This window comes from Patagioenas fasciata, chromosome 2 (assembly GCF_037038585.1).
Source record: "Patagioenas fasciata isolate bPatFas1 chromosome 2, bPatFas1.hap1, whole genome shotgun sequence".
NCBI lineage: Eukaryota > Metazoa > Chordata > Aves > Columbiformes > Columbidae > Patagioenas > Patagioenas fasciata.
In genome coordinates, this window is record NC_092521.1 from 101794636 (window position 1) to 101820463 (window position 25828).

Here is a 25828-nt window from a genome sequence, read left to right on the forward strand (position 1 = left end):
TAGATTCAGGCTGGACATGAGGAAGAAATGTTTTACAATGAAGGTGGTGAAATACTAGAACAGGCTGCCCAGAGAGGTGGTAGATGCCCCATCCCTGGAGACATTCAAGGCCAGGTTGGATGGGGCTCTGAGCAACCTGATCCAGTTGAAGATGTCCCTGCTGTTGGACTACATGACCCTTGAAGGCCCTTTCCTACCTAAACAATTCTATAATTTTGTACCTTAACTGTGTGGCCACACTCAAGAGCTGCCTCTGTATCTGCTGAGTTCACGGTTGGGGAACATAAGGTTTTTGCTGGTCCAGCATCTGGGAGAGCAGCAGCAAGGCAGGATGATGAGGACCCTGTTGATGGAGCTGTGCTGTGGGAAGAAACCTTACATCTAGTGTTGGTTTTGGAATTTTTATGGAGAGATCAGATGCGTGATGTGATTGCAAGAAGAGGTGCTGCATAAGCTGCACATTCTTCTAGCATTCTTTAGATGGGGTGGGGAATGGTTGGTATAATCAGAACAGTGTGATAAAATAACAGCTATTCATGATGTGCAAGTAGGAAGGAAGATCCCATTAGAAAGAAAGTGCAGAAAAAACCCAGCCAGGTTGACAGGAAGAGCCCAGGGTTTGCAGCTGCAGCAAACCAGCCTGCTGTAGGTGATGCTGCTTGGGGAGTCAGATACTGCTGCCTCCTGTTGCTCAGAGAGGGTGGGAGAAGGAGGCTGTGCTGGATGCCAGGATCCAAACACTTCTGAAATGACAACAGAATGCGGTACTGGATAGGAAAAACAATGTACAAAAAGCTTGGATGCAGGTAGTGAGAACTGGGACCTATGGGATAAAGACAGTGATGGAAAATGTTACTTTGGTGATGGAATTGGGCACTTAATGGCTAGGGTTCGGTGAAGAAGTGAAGGAGACAAGCCAAGACAAGGCATGGAGTGGCCCACATTGTGCACATAAACTTGAACTGGACAAGGAAAAGAAAGGATTTGCAGGCTCTGCTGGAGAGAGTTGCAAAAGAAATAATGCACAGCTTTCCTCCTAATTTAACTTTCGTATCACATAAACACACTTTTGTTTTGTTTTGTTTTGTTTTGTTTTGTTTTGTGTGGTTATCAATTTGACTTGAAGGTTTAGTTACCAGGGAACATTTCTACTTCAAAATACCCTGTTTTTAAGAACTTCTATGTGTGCTTTTGTTTTATAATTAAAAATGGTTCATGAATGCTTTCCTTTTGGCTAAGTCTGATTTAATAATTTCTGGGAGACTTCTCATGCTGAATTTTCAGCTACATGAAGAGATCCACTTTTCTTAACAGGACTACTATATATTCATTCTGTGACTTGCCATCTACTGCTATGTTCACTGTAGTAAAAATAGGCTGAGCTGTGAAATCTTTAGGTGCAGCTCCAGGTTTGTGTGTGTGGATTTTCACGCTCATATGACAGTCACCTGTTCTTGCCAGCAGGAGCGCCAGGAAGGAAACTTGAGACTTTCCACCCTCTGCAGAGGATGTTACTATCTAGCACTGAGAAGACTCACACAAAGCCTGAAAGAAAAAGGATTTGCATTCTTGGAGTTCTTCACATCTCAGCGCTGTTCCCTCGTCTTCTCCCCTCTCCAGTACAGGCACAAAGAGAAAATTTGGCCACTACCCAATGCTTTTTGCTTTTATCATGGGTCCCACCATGTCCTCTACATACAGCTGTGATGTCTTCCCCTTCTCTTAAGAACTGCTGAGGGCAGATTGAGATGGAAAACATAAAACTGCTGGTCTTTAAATGGAAATGACTGCTCTTAGCTGTTCTTAAACTGTCAGACCTTAGGAGTCATCTTTCCTGGAGAGCAGCAATAACACATGCGCAGAGAACTTACTAAAGCAAGGCGTGCTCTATGCCCCTTCTGTGCTCACTTCCATGCCTGGTACCTCTTCAGAAACCAGCCCTGCTCAGTAAGTTCAGCTGCCTCAGTGGGAGTCCGGTCTTTGCTTCTGCTCTGTGAGAGCCCTTGCTGGCAGCAGGCCCTTGCTAGCTAGCTACCTCACATCCAGAAGCAGGTCAAGAAGCTAGGATAAAACAACTGGTCAAGAGATGTGAGTCACTTAATAAAGAGTTAAAAGCCATTTCACAAAGCACATTTCCTGCCTTTCCTAGGACGTTCCTGCATCTTGAAAAAAGCCTGGTTTTGGGACTAAGTATATCAAAAGACTTCTTGTTGGCAATTTAGCCAGAGCATTTAACTTATCACCTATTACATTTTCAGTTTCCATTTCTTTCTCCTGCCTGTGCAGAGAGAGAGGCTGGTGACCAGTTTACTAATATAACCATCTAAAGGAGCAGGAGTCTTCTTCTAGACAGAAAGCGCACTCAGTGCCTTCTGGGTTGCTTTGGCTCTGAGCAATGGGTGGATGCCTCTTGAAACTCCCTAACCTAGGTCCCCTTCACACCTTGAGGACTGGAGAGCAGGGGTCCGAATTGAACATTAAGAAAACATCTTCACAGAAAGGGTTGTGAAGCAGTGGAACAGGTTGCCCAGGGAAGCAGTTGAATGACCAGCCGTGGAGGTGTTTAAAATGTGAAGAGATGAGGTTCTTAGGAACATGGTTTAGTGCTAGAGTTAGGTTATGGTTGGACTCAATGATCTTGAGGGTCTTTTCCAACTGGAATGACTCTATGATTCTCCGAAACCTACCGGAGTAATTAATGTCAAAATAAGAATTGTCTGTGCTGTAACGGTCATTGGAGAACTGCTTGGCTTTAATTCTGGCAGCACAATGCCTGCTCCCCGGGTCTCTGTGTGCAGCACTAACTGTGGGTTTCACAGCTTTCGTAGAGGTGGAGGAGTCTGCACTGACATCAGACTCCTAGATAGATGCAGCTCTCAGTCTGGTGGGGAGCCCTCGCTTGGTCTTTACACAGGGCTCCACATGATATTTGGTCTAGGGGAGTGCTGATCACTTTTAGGACTCCTGCCTGGACACACACACGCAGCTAAACCCCAAGTGGCAGCCATAAATTAAACTGGGAAGAGGATACAGCCTTTCACAGCAAAAAGCTTCTCAAATTGTACATGTATGGAACCACTCCCTGCAGTGCTACGAGACTGCTGTGCCAGGAGAGCAGCATCCAACAAGCAGCTTGAACTGAGGCAGAACATCTCTGAGCTAACAGCAACCTACTCCGTTTTGCTGGCTGGCTGTGTTTGCATTCAGAGCGAGCTCGAATGCTGCCACAGAGCTGCGTGACGGGCAGAGAGCATCAGCCAGAACGAGCCTCTGCTGAAATTTGTGCTGTCAAGTCATTACCAGCATCACAGTGACCTGAAAAGTTGCTATGATTTCAACTAGGTTTATTTTAGGAAAACAGAAAACATACCCCACAACCCCTGACATTTTAATATTTAATTGCAAGGAGTCATCCTCTGATGGCTGGGGAGGCTGCATTGAAGTTGCTGGAAAAAGTACTTTGATTTCCCATTTTATAAGACCTAGTCTTCTTTTGTTATACAATGCAACTCACTTGGAGAATTCCTTCCTGTTTTCATGGAGAACTACAGTAGGCAGGTCACTGTAGACTTCAGCTATGTGGTACCTGTATAAATGTCCAAGAAGTTTAACATTTTCCCACAGAAAACACTGTTTTTGTCTTGTGGATGCTGACCTTGCATTCTGAAGCAGAAAAGCAGTGTGAATTTGATAAGATTCTCCTATTTTCTCCGTCTTCCTTTCATTACCATTATGAAGCTTTGAATACTAGGCTGTTCTTTGTAAACCATCAAGATTCTGTTGAATCTTTTTACTGCTAAGTGGCAAAATTAAGTATTTCTGCACCAGAGAGTACTACTTTTTAACCACGACATCTGAGTTAATGAGTCTTCTTTTGCTAACACGTTCTAAAAGGATTTGTCTCTCCAGTTTCTAACAATTGAGAATAAACCATGGTTCTAGCCTCAGAAATTCCATAACAGAGCAGTAACTCTTACAGTATCTTCAGAGGCCACTCAAAGAGACCCAAGAAAATGTCAGAATGTAAGAGTTCACATACCAAAGAAAAGGGAATCTTCTGAGCTAGTGTTTCTCTCCTCTCCTCTTCCTCAGTTACCTGCCTGAATCTACAATTTTGCAGTTGCTTTCAATGTGTTTCATTATTTTCATTCAGAGTAAAGGAAAGATAATACGGAAAGGTGCCTTGGATTTGATGAAAGCAAATGAACAGGAAGGAGAAACAAAGTGTACAAAATGAATTTTTATTAAATGAAAGAAAATCTGTTTTGTGGGTCAAATATGAAATAGAATATACAAAAACTTTACATCAGATCTCTCATCAAAGAAATTACATCCTATCTAGACTGAAGTAGCACTCATTCTTTCCAAGACAACACGAATGGGTGAATATGCTTCTTACGGCAGTACAGGATCACTCAGTATGCTGTGCTAAATTTCCGGTTACAGAGAAGGAAAGTTTAAAATCTAAACGATGTCCCTAAAGAACCCAACTATTCCACAAAGTAACTTAAGAACATGAGTTTTGATCATTATGTATTCTCTTAGAAGCAAATGACAGGTGGGTCAAGTGCTGAGTTCACAAAGCTTGCATATCACATTCTCTGTTTCTATACAAATATAAATTGTTCTTCTTTGTTTTAAAAATCCTTCTATATTTGATAGCATTTATTTGTGGAAAAAGATGACCAGTTCATCAGGTTCCTGCTGTACCACCCAGACTCCTCCTTTTTTTTGAACATCGTTACCCATAAGCCACAGACTGCAAAAGTTGCTCTATGTTTAATCACAATCGTTCTATCACTGTTCTGTAAATGAAGGTTCTGATGGGCTCCTAACATGTCTTTGGCATAGCACACCAAATCCCATTTAATACTTTTTTTGCTTAAAAAAGTATATTTTCCTTTAGTAAAACACCTTAAAAACATCTATTTCCGATTTTGTAAAATAATGTATCACCTCTTGTGTTGCTTTGCAAAATATACACACACATTTTGGAAATACATTGAGTACTGACATAGTGGACTCATCTGAAGTCCGATTTGTTTATGAGAAATAAAGTATAATTACAAGCTCCATCTTCTGCATGAACGTCACATGAAGTCATTCAATTCAGCTTCAAGCGCTGCTGCCATTTCATCTGCTTCAGAACTGCTTCCTTCCTCATCTTCGTTGCTAGATTCTTTACTGGATTCACTGGCAGCATCATCTTCATCCAGTTTGCGCTTATGACCCCTGGAAGGGTGGACAGAGATAACGTCCATGAATCGAGGTATCTCATTGCTTATTATCACAGACCACTATTTAACAGGAGAAAAAAAATGGGGCTAAAGGACTCAACTGCTTTTCAGGTCTAAACAAAAAGTACAGCACTTGCTTTTAAATGAATGAACGGTAGTCAGTTCACGCAATTGATTTTTAATTGCTGTTACTTACTGTCAGCTGTAGGTGCAAAGAATAAAGTACAAGGCTGTTTGAAAATAATTAGTTGATTTACTTTCCTCTCACATCCCAAAAGAAACAAATCCATTGTGTGAACAAGAGATTACAAAAATACATTATATGCTGTTATATGATTTTGAAATATCCAAGCTTCTGCCTTTTTTAAAAAATAAAATCTTAACTGATAAACCAAATCTCACTACACCGGCTTCTACATTTTCATGCTTCCAAACATAGGGGTCTTGTTCTTCCCTTTTACGTCTCTTTGGATTAGTACTACCAGGCTGAACAACACATTTCTTAGCATCTCCAGAGAATTAACCAGTTTAAACAGGACGCCGATGTGCACCATACCCTGCCGAAAGAGTCATGTTCCTGGTTGTGAAAGATCTCCAAGGAAGTTCTAACGCTTCAACTGGGACACAGCCATAGCAAAAGAATTTGGATCTGTGGAGTCCTAAAATCTTTTTTCCTTGCCAAAAGGGAATTTTATATCAGACATATACTTCTGAGACAAAAATAAAGTTGAGACACTGCATTGCATAGAATTCATAACGAGCTGCAGAAACACCTTCAAAATCCTTCCTTGATCATTTGATCAAATTTCAAGTAGAGCAATATATGCAAAGGGAGTATCTCTTAAATAACTATCCTTTTCCTTGCTAGGTGAAGTTTCATTAAGAGGAGAATGCATTCACTTGCAATTATGAAAAATTTATGCAATGATCTTTTATCTTTTAGCAAAAACCAGAATTTTAACAATCCTGAGAGTATAGAAAAGTAGCATATGCCAAAAAAGACCTTTAATAAATACTGACTTCAACTAGGTTTATCCAAAAGAAATAAATACAAACTTACTAGCTTGTAAGCAACACTGAAATAGAAATCAATTTTTATTCATACAGACATTCTTATTACCACTTTCCCAGAAACATTAATTCTCAGGAGCCCAGACTACTTGATTCATAGGCTGGCTGAGTGACACCTGACATCCCCTTTCTCAGCTTTCCAGGGAGATGGACAAGATGGGGTATGAGGTCAGGAGGGGAGTCTAAGCCAAAAGGGGAAGCGAGCAGAACTATGTTACCCTGTTTATCCTTTCTGCTGCACCAGTGGGACCAAAAGATTGACTGCTGCTGCTTTACTGAGTGCTTCCTCACAGTAACAGCAGGTGGTTTTTCTGTTCAGCATAGGGTGGTAGGATTAATACTCCAGGGAAGAAAAGCTGAAGCCCTGGAATTCAGTGTGGGGTGTAAATTCCTAACAAGGAAAAATGGGATGAGGTGAAAGCATTTCCTGAACATTTTGCTACTGAAACTCAAATATGGCCTGATGAGGGAGTTACAGGGCACTAAATGCAGCCTAATACACGATAAAAAGCAGTTTCTCAGGCATAACACTGATTTCCATGCAGCCTACATTAGCATGCAGTTTGGATGAGGAAGCACTCAAACTAAAAAGGCCCAGTTAGAAGAAATCTTAGCGCATTTCCATTAAAAGCTATACAAATGTGTGGAGCGTTGAGTTGCACTTGCTCGCTTCACAGTGATTTCAGCCTTCAGAGATACAGCCCTACTTTAGCTATTAATGATACTATTAGCTGGAGAAAAGATAATTGGGAAGTAAAGAAAGCCGAAAGAGTCTTACTCAGCAAAAGCAGAAAAAAGTTGTGCATTTTATAACAAGTAGTGGATAAGAAGTATACATATAGTGCTAACTGAGAAGTAAAGATAAAGATAGTAAAGACACAGCCAGAATCTATATCACAATGTTCACAGCTGAAAACATTTGTTTCCCTCCCTTTATAACACTGCACCTATAGAAACTGATGGTATTTACCAACTGAAAAATAACATTAACAATCTAGTAGCTATGATTTACACATATGAAATGTGTACACACAACTGTAGATGATGTATTAAAGAATGTGGCAGGACAAGCAGGTTTTTAGAGCCAGCACAGATACTGTGAGTTTGCTGGGATCAAAATCTATAGCAAAGATCCCACAGAAAAAAGGGCTGTGAAGAAACATTTCACTGCCAGTTGGTTATTTCTTAAAAGCGAGGAACAGTTAATCTACTAAATAGTTGAGACAAAGACTAGCAAAATTAGTAATTTATGCAAAGCCACTTTTTTATTTAAATCTGCTCCATAGCAATTAGGTTTCAGTGAGGACAATCAACAAAATACAGGGCCCTGGAACATTGTAACTAGCTAATTGAAGAATGGAGTTCCAGTCTACAAAAAGACTTGCCAGAAAACTTATAGGGACAGTCCTGACATATTTTCATCCCTCACTCGGTTGTGTTAAACAGTACTGCTGGAAATGAAAGAGACTGAATGTGATCTGTTTTGTTAGATCTTGTTCTTTTGGGAAGGCTAGAACGACAGCCCTCTTCAATCTAGATATGAAAACTCCCTCACTCATGGGGGGGGAAAAAACAAAACCAAAAAAGAAAACACAGCTAGGCATTAGTCCCCTGCTAGAAGAAACAAAAAATTTCTTGAGAATGTGAGTTTTGTTCTTATTAAGATATAAACACCTTTCACTACTGATGTATTGTAAACTGCAGCTTCATAGCTATTCCAAAAACATTTAAATGAGTATTAGGAAATCAAATGCAAAGCTAAGTCTGATGGAAACATGGAGGAACAACATCAGTAATGTAGCGCTGCATCTTCTATTTGCAAATTCAGAAAAGAGAGCTAACATCCCATTAATCATTTATGTCTTCAGAGAGAGCAGTATATCCCCATGGCGGCTTATCTATAAACATAACAAACAATTTAAAATGTATATTATTCTCATTATTTTGTGCCCACTCCTTGTTGTTTGCAGTTTCAGAGCCATAGTGCATAACACTTTTGAATGAAAATGTTAAACACATACAGGATTCCTTCCTGATATTTAGAGAAAACAATTCAGCAGTATGTTGCAGGCTTCCACTAGCCTGATTTGCATTATTAAAAGTAATTTTGCTTGACTGCTATTAAAAAACCAAATAAATGTATAACTTAATATCTTTAACTTCATAAACAAACAATGAAACTTTCCAAAATATTTAATTTAGAACTTTAAATATCTGACAAATCTGTGAAAAAACTTGTACAATTCTTATTTATTTTGCCTTTGTATTAAATATTTTTCCATTATAATACCCAGTACTAGGAGGCCCATCAGTCCATGTGATGGAAAAATCTTTTTAAAAGAGAACTACATAGAAAAAATATTTAAATTCATTTTCAAGATATTTAAATAAACTATAAATGTAAATAGTAATGATATTAAAATTTTAAAAGCCTCATAATTATACATGTGTAAGAGTTATTTTAAGGAAAATTTAATCTACAGAATGCTAGTGAGGAATATACTTAGTGGTATTTCAAATGAAGAGACAGAAATAGAACACATTCCAAAGTTGCAACAGAGCATGGTATATGGTAAATAGCACAGGAAAAATTATTGAAAATAAAAATCTATTCAGCTCTTGATCTGTTAAAATGATCACTAAAATATGATTGCAAAGCACAACTATAGGTCAAATGAAAACTTTATTCTTATGATTTCAATTAAAATTCAGTTCATTGAAAGAGCCACAGAGAACAAAGCAATGACAAAAAAGTTCACTGTTTGTTGCTTCTATTATCCTAAGACCTTAATTTATAGTTAGCTGAAAATAAATGATGTTGGAAAAAACATTTTTTTCTATTAATTGAAAACCATATTGGCTCTGGTCTGCTTGCATTGCAATGGCACCCTTTTAAGATAGACAGTGCTACATTAAAATAGAAACATCTAACGAGCAGAGGAACTCCAAAGGCAACATAACCCTTGCTTAGAACAAAGCAAACCCAAACCTTTTCCAAACCTAGTTTTAAACCTGAAAAAGAAAATTACAGCAAGTATTTAAATAAATTTTCATGTATACTTTAAACACCAAATACCCACAAACCCCCATCTCTACTCTGATAACAAGTAAACTTCTAAATTACTATTGACCTGCTTTTTTCAATAGCTCTTAAAATTGGCACAGTAACAAAGTAGAGTCTCCAGACTAAATGTGTTTAGTCTTTTACAAGCAATCAGCTTACAGCACTGACGTCATAAATCAGGACTTAAATTTGGCACCAAATACAGTTAAGTTGCTCTCTAATGAGAATACTCCCATAGCAGCCACAAGCAGTTTGGAAGGCAATGGTTTAAAAAAGGCGTTTTGGAACAGTTTGCTGCCTTCCAACAGCATCACGGCCCGGCAGTACCACCTGTGCTGCCCCAGGCACACCTCTGCAGTCCCATGTGGAAGGTCTGTCCCAGCGTCCACACACACCCAGCCCACAGCTTTCTGTAAATCCTTCTGTACCAGAGAGAAGGGCGACGCTGAGTTTGGTAACGCAACAGGGATTTGACTCCCTTCTGTAGGAAGTGACTATGAGAACAATTTATTTAGATAAACGGGTTCTGTGGCAACACCCTTCACTTATTATGAATTAGAGTTGGCAAACCAGGAAAGCTATTCTTCAGCCAAATTTGAAGATGTCAGCCCAGTACTTGGCTGGCAAGGTTAAAGGATGTGAGATCTGAGAACACACAGATGGAAAATAAGTGTTGTGGGCATTTAAACATTACCTAGGACAGACAAGATTAAATTTTCAGGGAGATGTTCCAAGTTTTGCAGTTACATTTTCTTAACATGGGATACATGGCGACATCTTTCACATACGCTTGATAAAATAGTGAGCAATTGTGCGCACAGCAGGTCTGCAAAACTCAGGTGTCTACTATCTGGCAATTCCTCTCATGCAACTGTGCAGGAACATTGAATTTTCTGTCCTAGTGCTCCTCTCTGGGTCTGGCATTGCATGCTGCCAAGCACACAGCTTTTAGAGCAGAGTGTCAAACTTGTTTTCACCGGGGGCCACAGCAGCCTCGGGGTTGCCTTCAAAGGGCCGAATGTAATTTTAGGACTGTATAAATTTAACTACTTCTACATTTATGCCGTCCTAAAATTACATTCGGCCCTTTGAAGGCAACCGTGAGACTGATGTGTTCCCTAGTGAAAATGAGTTTGATACCCCTGACTTAGAGCAACAAACAGCACCAACTTCACACTGGCAAGCCGAAGTGTGCGTGTGTTTTCACTTTACTCTCATGCTATGACAAACCCGACAATGTCTAGTGCTGTAGGAACAAACACCAGACACCTCACACGTTTCCTCATGGACCCATCCAACGTTGTCTGCAGGATTAAAGGATGATGCAGAAATCTAATACGCAGAAAAATGCACAGAGAATGTTTATTGCACAGCCCTGGCGTGCAGAAGGACACCCTGCAGTTGGATGAACAGCATGTTTTGAATGCTCTTCACAAAAACGTCTTCACAGAAATCCACTGATTCCAAAACGTATTTTAACTCACACAACGGTAAAGTGAGATCTAATTAAATTCTGCACACTTGTACACTGTTCTAACAGTGAGAAAATATTCTGGAAACTTGTAAAACTATTTTAACAACAGCCTTATAGTTCTCTGAAGTAAAGACTCATTGTATATCTAAATTGAAAGTTTTAAAGTCAGGAAACCATAGAAAATCTAAAATAAATGCAGAAGTTACTACAATGTGTCAATTTTGTAAATTTTGCTAAAATCATCCATTTGGCAAGGCATTTTCCTGATATTTATACCAATGGTAAAATTTAATAACAAAAAAATTACCCCAACTCATTGAAAGCGGTTATTTCTTAAAAATTAAACATTTGCTTGGATATTTCAAAAACAAACAGTGTAGCAAAAAAGCTTTACAATGAAAAACTGTGCACTGACCTAATTTTCTCTGCACTGAACTAATTAGAAAGAGATAATAATTGAACTGGATAATGCAAAACAAAAAAATTGAATTTACAATTTTACTTACATAACTAAATGATGGATAAGTAAACTATGCCTCTAAAGTATTGTTATTTTATTAACTTCAAGCTGTTTAAAAATAATCCACTTAGCTGTTATAAGACAATACTTACAACACACAATATTGACTATTTCTTCAAAAGGCAAATACAACAGCTGCAGTTTTATATCACATAACAAATACTCTTGCAATTGATTCGCAGAAGACAACAGCAAATTAAATATACCTTTCAATATATGGAATGCTAGACTGTTACCTGACACTTTCATAATGGAAAATGTACAGATGCACTCTCTTAATTTTATTGTAAACAAGCAAAACCACAACAATCTATTCACCTTTCCTGAATAACCTCAGCCTCCTTCTAGACAACTGAATTCGAATAAGCCCTCAAGAGGGGAACAAGTCAATATTCAAACAAAAAATACCTGTGCATCAACATGTCGATATTTTTAAAGGTAATCCAGGCCTTTGCTGTTTGAATCAAGTTATCTCTCCAATTCCTTCTAGTTTACAGATATCACTAATTCTGATAGCAAATATCAGATGGTAGATTTATTGCTCTGTGGAGATTCTGGGGAGCTCTTGGAGGCCATAATAGGAGATATCAAGGAACAGCAGTCAGCAAAGGAAACTTCAAGCCTTCCTTCACCAGTGCCGAACAATTACAGTACAGCAACTCTGCCTGGATTCGGTTTGCAAAAGGTCTCTTGAAAATGGTGTAACTCAAACAAATTTCTGTTACGTGAAGCACTGCAGGAGATAGAACATTACTCTTCATCACTATCTGAGACTAAGTTTAATCACTGGAGAACTAAATATGAGCTGTTGTTTTAAAAATGGTAGCATGTAATAAAAAAAATTAAGATGAAAATTGGGAAAAAAAAAAGTAAGATGTATGGGCCATTTATAAAATTCAAAGCTACATCAAAATAAGGAGTTGGAAAAAGCATCTTATTTCTCTGAGAAAAGTCAAACTACATTTTTCTCACAGGTGCATACTGTGTGTGTGGAGGTACCCCTGTGCCAATACAGGGGAGTACAACTACAGTTTAAAGACCCAGTGCTGCAAAGTAATGCTTGGAATTTACCTGTCCTGTCATCCTGGCCAGATTTGTCAGTATCATCCAATGACCATTCTTCAAGAAGCATCATTGGGCATCTTAACAACTAAACATATACTTTAGCTCATAACACACTGGCTGTGCTAAGAAAGGAGGCTTGAAGTAGGTATTCCATTACTTATGTGATGGCTTTTAAAGTTAGATATTCACAAACTACTTTAATATTTATGTTAATATATATGTTATGGGCTACACTAAGTCATGTTGAAAGCTAAGATCATTTTGTCAAAGCTTTTAACTCTGATTTTTACTAACTTCTATTACACTTTGTCATTTTTCCAACAAATTATTGAGATTAAACTGCAAATAGCCAAAACTAACATTCTTCTCGGATGTTTGCTCACTGAATAATGGCTTTTCTCACAAGAATATTAACTAAGACTAGCTCAGTTTCATCATAAAATATTACAAAAATAACACAAAGCACATCACCAGCTCTGTATGGATACTGGTAAAACTGTCATCTCCATTGGAGCACTGTAAGAGTTGGTCTGATGAACAGTATTTGCCTGACCATCGCCATCAGGGAACAGATGCCCTGACAGAAAGAATTGGACAATGACTCGGAGAGAAGCCTGAGGAGAAAAATGGTGTTGTACAGGTCTCTCCGACCTGGGGGCTACTGGTAACCATAGCTGCTGTGTGGACTTCACCTGCTGCTTCAACCAAACTTGCCCCCCACCTCCTCCCTGTTACAAAGGCCAATGAAGAAGAGCATGTCCAGAAGCTCACCAAGGGTCTTGAGGTCACCCAACAGACCAGAAAGAGACCCCTGAACGTGAGGCGATGCCGGCACAGATGGGTTCTGGCAAGCAAAGAGAGGACTTTTCAAGCCTGCACAGCTAAGCCTGGGTTGCAAAACAAAAGTGGAGATTGGCCTCAACCCATGGGAGTGAGGGGGGGGTGAAGAAGCATAAAAGATGGTTCTTGACTGGACATCATTGAGATCTCCCCACCAAAGGATCACAGATCATGATAAAGAACCAGCAGGACGCTGTTCAGCACCTGGGACCATAGGGACGCCTTTGGACCCACGGTGGTAACCAACCTCCTTTCCCCCTTTTCTTTCCCTTTTTCTCTACTTTCTCTATCGTGTGCCGCTTTACAGGTAAAATAATAAAGTAACACTGTTTGATTTAATTTTAACCCCTTGGCATTTTTGTTGCCTTAATTTTGCGCTTTGAGATCAAAGTAAATGAACCATCATGAGTCCATGACTGAATGGACCGTGACAAGCATAAAAAAGACTTAAAATTCCTTGAACATGTTGTACTCAAAAGGAGTAAGATGCAAACACTCTTTCCATGCAGGTATATTCCTTCATGAAATGTACTAGCTTACTCCTGGCAAAAAAGGGAAGTCTTTCATCCTCCTCACATTTCCAGATGATTTAACAGGATACTCCATCAGTTCATTGGCTTTGCCTGCCTAATGGTGTGGAAGGCCAGTGAAATCTTCTAGCACAGCAAGTCCACTGTCTTTCTAGTGAGCTCTCAGTGAGTATCACCTTATTGTGCAGCTGTTGTGATGCTATGGTACTGCTCCAAACACAGGAGAGCGATCGCCCCGTCTGGCCATTAGCTGTGAGATTTACTTCTCTGGATCTTATAACGTTTTCCTGGAATATTACACTGCTTTACTACTTCTGGGTTTTTTTATCAGAGAAGTCCAGCACTCCTAACAGCAATACATGCCTTCTTGGCACTTCCCATCCTCCCACCTCCTCCTTCCCTGAATTCCCAGCCCTGTCAGCTTCTTTCTTTATTGGTAGGAATTTTATACAATAAATCTTTTTTCATGCAGTAAAACCAATTTGGGAAGACTTTGTCTTGGAGATACAACAGTAATAAAATATGAAGCTACAAAGAACGTAGGAAATAATTTATCAGTATTAAAAATTTGTATTTTAAGTCCACATTTTTCTTCAGACATTCCAGTGTGCTTCAAGATGTTTTAGAAAAGTCAGTAAAATACAAGATGAAGTGACACCAAGGCTGGAAGTCGCCTGTTGGAAGAAGAAATGTTGAATTTAAACTTGTTAGAAATCTGGGCTAGAAATTGCTATGTTTCCATGAGATACAGAGGAAAGTGATGTCAAGGCTTGATTTATGAAAAAGAAAAATCTGAATTAAAGCAGTAAGAGTATCTGACAGAACTACATGACTTTTACAACAGTTTTATAGGGTTTGTGTAAATTATATATACAGCATACCAATACAAGCAAAATGTCCAAAACAGAACACCAACCATCTTTAACTATGCAAGACTGTTAAGCTGCCTAAAAAAGCAGGTCTCCGTTCATTAAATTTGGATCTCTACACTACTAGGTCACGGAGCAACACAAGTTCAACCTGGATCAAACTGGCATATGCCAACCTATCTGCCAAATCAAATCATACCACTGAGAAGTCACCATACCTGTTGTTTTCATAGTAGCTAAGATATGACAGACTACTGCATGCAGCAGATTGCAGCTCTGCTGACTATCAGTACTTGATCCCATCTACAACCTGCTCTACAATTTTTTCTGTCAATATTTCCAGAACAAATTTGAACTAGCAAAGGCAGTTTGTACTTGATCTGCACTTTCTGTTGTGCAGTTGCAAATATTTTGATGGTACTGTCCAAAAACCAGATTGACTGTATTGTTCAGCTGCAGCCCTTCCCACACCTCTAATGAAGAAGACATATGAAGGAAAAGATGCTTCACGTCTATTATAAATCCAGAATAACAGGTTGCTACTGAACCTGGTCTTATCTATGTAGCAGTATCAGACATAGGCTCATATAAAGTACAATTATCAAGTTATATGGATACACAAGAGGAATGTGCAAAAAGGTATTTCTCTGGGCCCCAAATGACTACTGAGAGAGTAAAAGTACTTCAAACGTTTAACAAAAACTAAGATGGTAATAAGTTGTTCTCTTTCTAGTTGCTACCTGAGAATGAGATAGCCCCACTAGTGCAGGGACAGGAGCAAGGTCTGACATGCCAGGCAGAGGCATGACTGGAAGAAAAAACAGATGCTCCCCTCTGCATGACTTTGGGAATAAAATCACTTTGCAGACCCTCTCCAAACTGTGCAGGCTCCACAGCAACACTCTAACATCACACACCATCCTCCCTGCTCTGAGGGACTGTTATGACAGATAGAACCCAAGGTCATGGACTAAATGAACTCAATGAGTATTTGAAAGAGATAAGATGGACTACGGGAATAATACCTGTGCATGCATATCCATATCTATTTGTAGAAAAACTGTTATTGATTAATTGGAACGTATTGGTAAGTGTAAGACCCGAGCATGACACAAATGGTACAGAAGAAGAGGTGGAATGTGCTCAGTTGGCCAAGATAGACATAATTTTCACAGAAAGCTGACAATGTCTTGGAATTGGCTGGGGCAGAGTTAATTTCCACATGAAGCTGGGAGGATAACAAAGCCAGGGCAGCTGATCCAAACTAGCCAAAGCAGTATTTGATACCATGTAAGATCATGCTGAATATAAACTGGGGGCCTGACTGAGGGGAGGAACTCACTGCTTGAGTGACTGGGGTGCTTTTTGTTCTTTGGACCGGTGGTGCCATGTGATCATGTTTGAGCACAACCTGCTCTCTAGATCTCTGTTGTTCCAGGATTAGCGGTTTGGTGCAAGGATGTTGATGATCGGCACTCAGGGGATTGCTGCTCAGGTGCAGTTTGGACATAATTTTTCTGAGTTTGTGACTATCCTTCATTTTGTACACTCTTCCATTGTTATTATGGTTATTATCTTTTCCCTTTTTCTGCTCTGTTTAACTGGTTTTACCCCAACCCATGAGTTTTGCCTTTTATTTTGCCACTTGTCTTCCCCATCCCAACAGGGGTGAGGGAGGGATGAGTGAGTGACCATGTGGCTCTAGCTGCCAGCTGGGGCTAAACCATGATAACAATGCAGGGACAATTCTTCACAATCAGCTTGATATAACATACTTCTGAAATAAGTTCAAGTTTTCTACAAAATCTGACTTTATTTTTTCCCAATGGAAGAACCTATTTGGATTGCAAATGATGAATAAACTACTTACAAATGGGAAGATCTATCCATTTTAACTCCTACAGTTTTTTTCGTCCCCTGCAGTAAGAAGTAGCACTGTCTCTCTTCTACCAACATTTTTAGCATACGCCATTTTAACTGTTAAATACACTGCTGTTTAGCACTCATTACACACTTGTAAGGGTCAAGATGAATGCACATTAGTTATTACGTGAAGTTTAAAGTACTTTTAGAATTCATTAGGGAAATGAGAGGGTTGTAATATATCTTCTATTTTTCCTGATTGGAACAATGTTGCCTTACAGCATTCCTGCTAGTGTCCTGAGAACTATCTCAGTAGTGGCACAGAATAAAGGATTAATAACCTTTGTAAACAGTTGTTAATGTACTTCTTAGTTTCCTTATTCTCAAAAAATGTTTAGATAACCATACATCTTGCTGAGGCAAAAAACTAAATTCTTTAGTAGCTTATAAATTGCATTGAAGCATTTAGCCTGACTAAAGGAAAAGATGCTGCCTAAATTACCTGAGGGCCAATCCTAGGCTATTCTTCAGTCTTCATGCCAGTTTTTTTCACTGATACATAAACTGAAGCAGTATGTCACTAGTTTTCTTCACTCTGAACTTCTGCATTACATCTTTCTTACCCCTCTCCATTCCTTCAAAGTCACAGACGCAAAACATTAGTTTGTCAGACTGCTGAAATGGGGTAGCGGTGGTAAGAGTAAGTGCTCAAACATGCACTCAGTGCTGGGGGAACTTTATCTCCCATGTGAGTGGGAGCAGGATACTGGAGCCTGGTACTGTTAATTGCTCCTGTGGAGAAACAGAAATAACTCCAAAACAATCTGATGCTTACAGTTTCTTAATTGAATTCAGATCGCCCTAGAGGAAGAACTACCTACTGTGTGTGGCACAAGCGTTCTTAAGTCGAAGACAGAGTGAAATGTTTTTCCTATTTCTCCCCTTGTGAGTAAATACTGAGAGCTCAGTTTTTTTGAAATCCACTCAGGTTTCTAGTTGTCCCCCTCTCGCTCTAGCAATCATGGGAACCAAGCTGGAGCTGCTGATTCTACAAGGTGGCACAACAGGTAACAGACCCTTAAGTAGATCAAGTCAAGAACTCCCAGCTCATTTCCCATTATCCTAGTCTCTTGCAACCTTCATTTCTTCAGACTTAAATTGTACTCTTGCCATTTTTTGGATCTACGTAACACCTAAATAAAATGTTTCATGCAACAGCACCTCTCCCAGCTGGGCTACAGAGCCAGCATCAGATCACTGCCCTTTGTGCATTGTTCTGAAAACTCTCCACTCCTACCTGTGAGATAGTTTTGAACAGTCCCACAGCCAGCCATCTCAAGGGGTAGCACTACATATCAAGAGTTCCTCAGGGAGGTCCCTCAGATGAGGTCAATAGCCAGCTCCCATTTTCCCAGGTTGGGGTTAGGCTGGGATCTCATTAGGACAGCCTCTCCTCCTCTTTCACCACACTCAATGCTGCTATAGGCTCCCAGGACTTGCCCAGGGCTTTTCTGACTTCCAGGTGGCTTACACATACTCTTTCCTCCAACTCTGACCACAGCAATACTGATTTTACAATTCACTTAACAGTGATAGGCTAATTAAAGCAAATAAAACACCTGTTCTTGATTCTGAGACAAACTCATCTTTATTGCAGAAGCACAAGAAAAACAGAGCTAGATAAGAAGACAAATCTAATGTTCACCTAATTTCTTCTTCTTACCAGTCTAGATCACCCCTTAGGCTTAATGTCAGGGTCCTTGAAGGGTGCCAGGATCCTCCCCTCCCTGCTGCATATGGACTCTTCTCCAAAATGACATGTTGGTTTTCAATACTTCACACTTTCTTCTTCAGCTGGTCTCACAGTTCAACAAGAATCCTCTCCTAGAAAGCACCCCTCTGTGAATGCCTCTCATCACTTATCAGCCCTCCCTACTCCTAAAATGATAGTAACAAATATTTGATTTCTACACTCTGCTTCTACAAGATCCAGCTGTTGTAGACATGAGTTTCTTGCAGATCTATTACAGAGAAATATTTTCCCTCATGTTCTAGCCACTCCATTGTCCTGGGATGGAAACTATTAGATAATGGCTCTGCAACGATAAAAGGCAATGACTGCAGAAAGACTTCAAATACATTGGGAAATCAATTTCATTACTTCACCCAGAACTCTAAGCTATACATAGATTCACTAAATCATTACAGATGGTAAGTCAGAAAAGAGAAATGTAATAATACAAGCAATTCCCATATATACCTTAGTATTTATTAGCACATTTAAGGAGAGAAGGAGAATGAGGTAAATGCTCTTATGCCTGACAACCTACCTTATGGTCCCAAACATTTGGCTCCTGTTTAAACTAGAAAAAGGAAGCATCTTTAGATTCTCAGTTAATTTTGCAGATACCAGCCCACTTCTTATGGAAAGTAGAAGTGAAGCCAATTTATTGTTAAAGTAAAATGAGAAAATAAAGATTTCTTTTAACAGCACTTTCCTAATTTTAGCAACATACAGACTCTTAATTGCCTCTATCCTTCCCCTGAAGTATTAGAACTGTTAAAACTTAAGGTCACATAAACTTACACAGCTAAGCCACATAGTACTGAAGTAGGAAAACCCATAAGAAAAAAATTGTATTGACTTCTTCATTTTTAATGAATTCTTTATATATCAAGACATACTAGTTTTCAAATTTGTAACTGAAAAACAGTATAGGAGAAGTTTATGTTATTTTTCACTTTTCCAAAGACACTCCTCTTCCCGATCTCAGTTGAATAATTACTATGTCCATTAATAGATACAAGCTTAATATACATGGTCATGTGCAATTCAAGTTATATTAACTGCACATACAGACACACCTGGACTGGATAATATTAAATTATTGCATCTAAACAACCTCTAGCTATTTTCACAGCAGACAGTAAAATAAGCTGAAGGCACATGGTCACTCTAACCAGGCTGTATTTCAAAGCATTTTCAAACTTCTCATCTGACATGGTCTAACAAAAACACAGACAGTATAAACGATCACTTTGTGACAAAAGCAGTCTTGTGCAGTTTACATGCTTTTTAGCAATGATTTGAGTCCTCCATATTGCGCAGGGAAATGTGAAGATACCACAGAAGCACGTTGGAGTATCTCACACAAGTTCAAAAAACCACTGTTCAGCTATTGAATGATTAAAAAAAAAACTATAGAAATATAAAAACTTACATTATTCTTAATGTAAAATTGATCAGATTTAGCTGATAGTTAAAGTGGAAAACACCTCACTTACAGCCAAATGCTAAAGAAACTTGGCAAAAAAAGCAACACTGCATCCATACAGAGAGACTTTTGAAAAAAATAAAAATCACTTAGAAAAAGGGAAGATGATTAAAAGAATAAACTGCTGTTTACATTTGATATGTTACTGAGAAACAATTTATTCAAGTATTTTAGGAACTATAAAAGCAAATAAGATATTATCTTCAGAAAGAACCATCCTGGGAGAAACCAATAAAAAACAGTCAGTCCCCTTGAACTTCAGCTATAGTACCTGCCATGTAAGATTCATGAAAAAAATCTTATGTACTACTGATAATACTGAAGTTTATAAGGACAAGATCACCATCACTGACCATACAACAAACAGCAGTGTACTCCCATGCATTCTGCTGCTGCAGGGGTGAGCAGGTCACAAGCAGCCTTTGGAGAGCAAGTAAGCATTGATCTTGCACACCAGAGAGCAGAGCCAGCTCTTAGGACAGGTGCCATGGATATAACACGTGTAACTGCAACACTTTAGGACTGCGGGAATGGCCCAGCTACACCTTAAAGAGCTGCCTTGAGGTTAACCTGCTGTGGCAGTTGCACACACCCCAGTAAGATCCAAAGCTTTCAATATGACAGCAGATGGCTCTTTAGAACCTTTTGTGTCCTACTGTGGTTGTCCTCACGTACTCACCTCAATCCACACAGACCATCACATCCCCACCCCAGGTGACTCCTGGGAGAGCAGGAGGGGCATGACCTCTGAGACAGGATCCTCAGCCAAGGAGGTACCCAGGCCAAGAGAAGCTTCTGGATCTCACTTGTAAAGACTGCAGCCAGATCTGAACAGCCTATAAAACGGGGGGGACCCCTGCCAATGACACTCTCTGAGTGGTCTTCTCAGAGCAGCAGGACTGCAAACAGAGCCCTCCCCTTAGATCAGGGACATCATCCAAGGAGACTTGCCAGGAGTGAGTGCCCTCACCTTCTCCTTGGTGAGTGATTATTTTCTTCTGGATACACCCTTGACCAAGCCCTTCCTCCCCCCAGGTAAGCAATTACTTCTTCTGGGTACCCTTGAGTGAGAGAGGTCTCTTTTTGCAAGTGCATGCAGACTGTGGATCATCATTCTTGTGTGGTTGTACAGTAATAATATCCTCAACTTGTATATTGAACCTGCAGCTTATTAAGTGCTGCTCGAGTGTTTATTGATTTTGGATTACCTCTCTGCTTGCATGGGTTTCAGTCTGCTCGGTTTCAGTTCTGAGTTAAAGCTGGTTCAAGCTTACATTTGCTGGGGGTCATTTTGGGGTGTCTCTGTGACACACACACACTCTAAGGCAGGCCACAGTATAATGGAGCTGCTTGCTTTTTGCATTAATTCTGTGCCAAGGTTTGCTTGGTTGGGCCAGAGAACTTTCAGATTGCTCAGTTCACTTTCTGAAAGCCTCTAGGAGGCCGAGCAAACATGCACAAGCTGTGCACTTGCTCCTTGTAGGAAATGCAGAGAAATACAAGACCATTTCAGTCTCCCGCTCTAAATGTGAACCAGCACCTTGGTTAATTTTAGCTCTAGTTAATAGTCCAAACGTGTGAAAGTTTACACTCTCACAGTTCTCTCCTGTGACTTTTTTTTCTCTTATTCAGTTAATGATCTGAGGCTTTCCAAAATGCAGATATCATATTAGCCCTTTGCAATAACTCATCAGTTAGCAGCTCAAATTATTTCGGAATCTATAAGCAGCATTATACATAAAGTGAACGATGTCCTTTCGTGACCTCTCCTGAAGCAGACTTTACATCTCTGCCTTGTGCTATGTATATTAATGACAGACATGTGGCTGGATTCTTTGAACAAGGACCTTCTTCAACAGCTGAATAAACATACCTTTGTTTCCCTACTGATCTATGCACCTCTGAACACACAACAGACCTAGTTAGACTTATTTTTTCTCAGTTATATTTCAGTAAGTTTGAGAGGTTTGATATTCTTGTAAATGGGTATGGAACCAGGTTGAGTATCGCAACATCCCCCTGCACGACAAAATCCCATTCTCTTTCTCTGCATGTTAGGAATTTCAACACAGTAAAACTATGTTATCAAGGAGAAAGAAAAAATTCAGGATACATCTCTGACAAAGAGGAAGAAGAAAAAGATCTGTAGAATTATACGCAAGAATATAGCAAGGAGATATATACATATACACGGATGTATATATATACAAATAAAAATTGTTTCTCAATTTTGACATGAATTGTAAGCCTAGTTCAATAACTGGAAAACTGGAATTTCAGAGAATTACATCATGTTTGAAAAGCTTTACTGAAGAATTTTCCATGTTTTTCTGATACAGAACTCCCATTCAAACTCATGTTTGTTGAGCTCAAAGTTTCGAAAACAAGAGTATGAAGGCAAGGTGTCAAAGACCAGCTCTAATCTGTATTTCATGCAACCAATTTCATTATGGAACACTAACTTATGCCAAAATAACAGCATTAATATGTTATTTGCCCTAAATTTCTACCTATGACAAGCCACTTGTCAGACAATCCTTAGTCTCTTACAAAACTGACTTTCTTACTGCAAACTCTAGATGGCAAAAGCAACTGCTTTTCATTTTTTGAATCAAAAGGGGACTTGGAAAAAAAATTGCTATGTCCTTCTAAGGGCTGTATCACCCTCTGAAAACTAGTTTATTCCATGCTTATATCCTTCCCATTGCAGCATGGACAGTGACATTTTTGAGAGCTAGTCATGCATCATAATTTCCATTACTCTACAAGTTATAAAGAAACCTAGGGTACATGGCTGTCAGCATTGTTGTTTAACCTCTTAATTTAGTACATAAATAAGAAAAATATGTCACCATCAAGAATCATACTAAAAGAAAATTCAGGTAACGCATGCTTCCCAAATGAAGCTGCAAGCACAAAGCTTGCTTAATCATGTGACATACCTTTCTTAAATCCCCTCATTTTCACAGTATTCATCAATTTATTCTTAAGCATTAAAGATATACACAAAGAATATATAAGATCATATTCCAGAAAAGCATGTGAAATAAATTTTAATAAGAATATACAGTCAGTTTCCTACAAAATTCACTGATGAAGTCTCAGGGCAAAACAGGTCAAGAGCAGCACAGATCCTTCCATCTGACCCAGGTGTATCCCTCAGAACTGATGCCTGGGTTTTGGAGAGAATTCCCTCAGTTCCTCCCACCCCACCCCCCATATGTTTTTTTTCATAATTGGTTAAGATAAGAAGAAACTATGACTCTATATATTAAAAGCTGATCTCTTTGTATTAGTATCTGGCAGTTTCTCTATAAAAAACTATTCCCTTCAAAAATGCTTTATTTGCATCACATATACAAGACAGCAATCACCTAAAATTCCTTCTTACAGATATTGTTATTTTAATTTTTTTTATGCATGGAAGATAACTTTATGTCCATGATGCCCAGGAAATCATGGGTTTCAGTCTTCCCCTTCCCATGTCTTATGATTCTAGATGGAAAGAAAATTGAGACATACATAAATATACACATATGTGGTAAGGACTGTGACTTTAAGAAGGAAGCCATTTTGATGGCACAACAGAGTTGACAGTAGGGTTTTATCAATTGTCCTTTCAACAGACCTTAAAATTATCTCTCTTATGTAATGGAAACAGCTGACAACTCTGAAGAGTAAGGAAATAAGGAACATGATAGATTATATTGAAGGGAGAAAACAAGCAATCAGGAATACAAGGAGCATAAAAGCCTCAACCAGTCCACGGGAATTATTTATTCACGTTTTTATTTTTAGAAAGATGCAATGGCATTTCCATCTAGAATAGTGGTTTCAGGTGATAGGAAGACTGATCAATTACAGGGCTTTAAAGTACTACCAGTGGGACTAAATGACAGAATATCTAAGATGGGCACTACTCAGACTCTTAAGACATTAAGTGTATGATTCAGAAACTTCTCTTACTCCAGCTTGGGAGCCACTGAAAGACATATTAGTAGAAAATGCACCCATCCCATTATCACTGAAAGGGTTGCACCACTCACAGAAAGGGTGCACCACAGCAGAGAGTAACTCCAGTGTTGACTCTGTGTCATCGTTTAAACCCAGCCAAAAACCAAGCACCATGCAGACACTCGCTCACTGCTCCCCAGTGAGACGGCAGACAGACTCAGAAAGGTAAAAGAGAAAATTCATGGGCTGAGATAAAGACAGTTTAATAAGGAAAAGTAACACATGTAAGCAAAGCAAAACAAGGGATTAATTCACTATTTCCTTTGGGCAGGCAGGTACTTAGCCATCTCCAGGACAGCAGGGTTCCATCATGCATAAAGGTGACTTCGGAAGACAAATGTCATAACTTTGAATGTCTCCCCCTTCCATCTTATCTCAGCTTTACACACTGAGCATGATGTCATATGGCATGGAATGTCCCTTTGGTCAGCTGGGGTCAGCTGTGCCTCCTTCTCAACTTTTTGTACTCCCTCAGCCTACTCACTGGAAGGGTGGTATGAGGAGCTGAAAAGTCCTTGACACTGTATAAGCACTGCCCAACAACAACCAAGACATCCTTGGATTATCAACACTGTTCTCACACTAAATCCAAAACATAGCACTACAGCAGCTACTAGGAAGAAAACCAACTCTATGCCAGCTGAACACTCTGCTGTGCAAGGTGTTTTACTCCTAAAATACAAAATTTTGATTTACAAGAGCATATTTTCCTGTCTGTTGTCTTCAGGACTTGATTTTGCTGTGTTCTCTCCCCTTTGCCTCCTCCAGAACTGTTCGCTTACATCTACCATCCTTGGCTCTTCACATCTTTTCTTAGTTTCTCTAAAACTTGTACCTTTCTTTCTTATTGTATCTTCCTTCCTTTTCTAACTAAAAATCCTCCTCATCCTCACAAGAGAAACCCATCTCTGCAAAGACATCCAGCCATGTAAAAACTAAAAAGTGATAAAATAGAGAAGGGATCCCAAGCTCAGAAAAACACATTTATTTTTCAGTTGCTGGAAAGACAAAGACATTCCTTGATAAGCAATACGGATGTCATAGGCATTACACCCTAATATTCACTGTATAAATGATACTTGTGCCCTCAGTTTCTGGAAATAAAGCATCAGCTTAAAGCTCATATTTCTTCCTTTATGAGCAGTGAAGAAGGTTAAATCTGTATGAGGAGCTGGAAGGAAAACCTAATGAACACAGGAGATTGTAAAGGCCTGATGGGTTGTTTTTCGTATTAAAAATCTGGCAATGTTAAAACTGCATAAGGTGACAGCAAATATCAAACAAATTTTAATTAGTAGAGTGAAGGAAAACTTTCAAGGCCTGCAAATGCTTATGTCCCTGTTGTTGACCTCTTTTGGAAGATCAGCTTTTCTACTGAGAGGAACATGCCATTTCCCTCCCTTTCTTTCACACTTTGATGCAATGTCAATAGCATCTAGAGAAAGCTATTTTTGTTGGGAACAGCTTTTAACAACTGGCTGCTTTTGATCGAATATTTTTGCAGATAACTATCCTTCCAAAGAACATACTTGACTGCAATGCTCCCTAGTTGTATACATGTGCAAATCAGGGCAGCCAGACTATATGTGCTGAGGGTCACTTCCTTCCCCTTCCTTCCAGCAAGACATACAAAGACCAGACCGGTATATCATAGGACAGGCTGGGTTATCCTTGACAAGAGAAAACTCAAGTAACACAAGTAACACCAGGTGTAGTGGGAGCATAGGGGAAGAGACACTAAAGAAAATTTAGGTCCACTGATAAAAGCTGGGGCACCACAAGATTCTAGATTTCTCTACTGCAACTCCAGAGAATGTTCTCAGATGGGTGGGAAAAAAAAAAGGCAGAAAAAAGGGGAAACAAAACAATCCAAACCCTTCAAAGAGATAGCACACCAGAAACATTCTCTTGGAAACATTTAACTTGTACCACATGGAGCCACCTCAGTTCTTGGGGATTCATAAGCTATCCAAAAGTGGCTGCCCTCCTGGAAGTTGTGCAGCTTG

At 39.3% G+C, this 25828-nt stretch overlaps 1 protein-coding gene across 2 annotated transcripts in view; it reads right to left on the bottom strand.

Annotated features, from left to right (window-relative positions):
• Positions 1-4225: 4225 nt before the first annotated feature.
• The window catches only part of CTDP1 (CTD phosphatase subunit 1), a 112658-nt gene continuing 91055 nt past the window's right edge, over positions 4226-25828 (bottom strand). For both annotated transcript variants that reach the window (XM_065832162.2, XM_071804644.1), the window contains exon 13: positions 4226-5232. In XM_065832162.2, the coding sequence (XP_065688234.1) occupies positions 5091-5232 (142 nt within the window). In that variant the 3' untranslated portion in view covers positions 4226-5090. The remainder of the gene's footprint in view (positions 5233-25828) is intronic.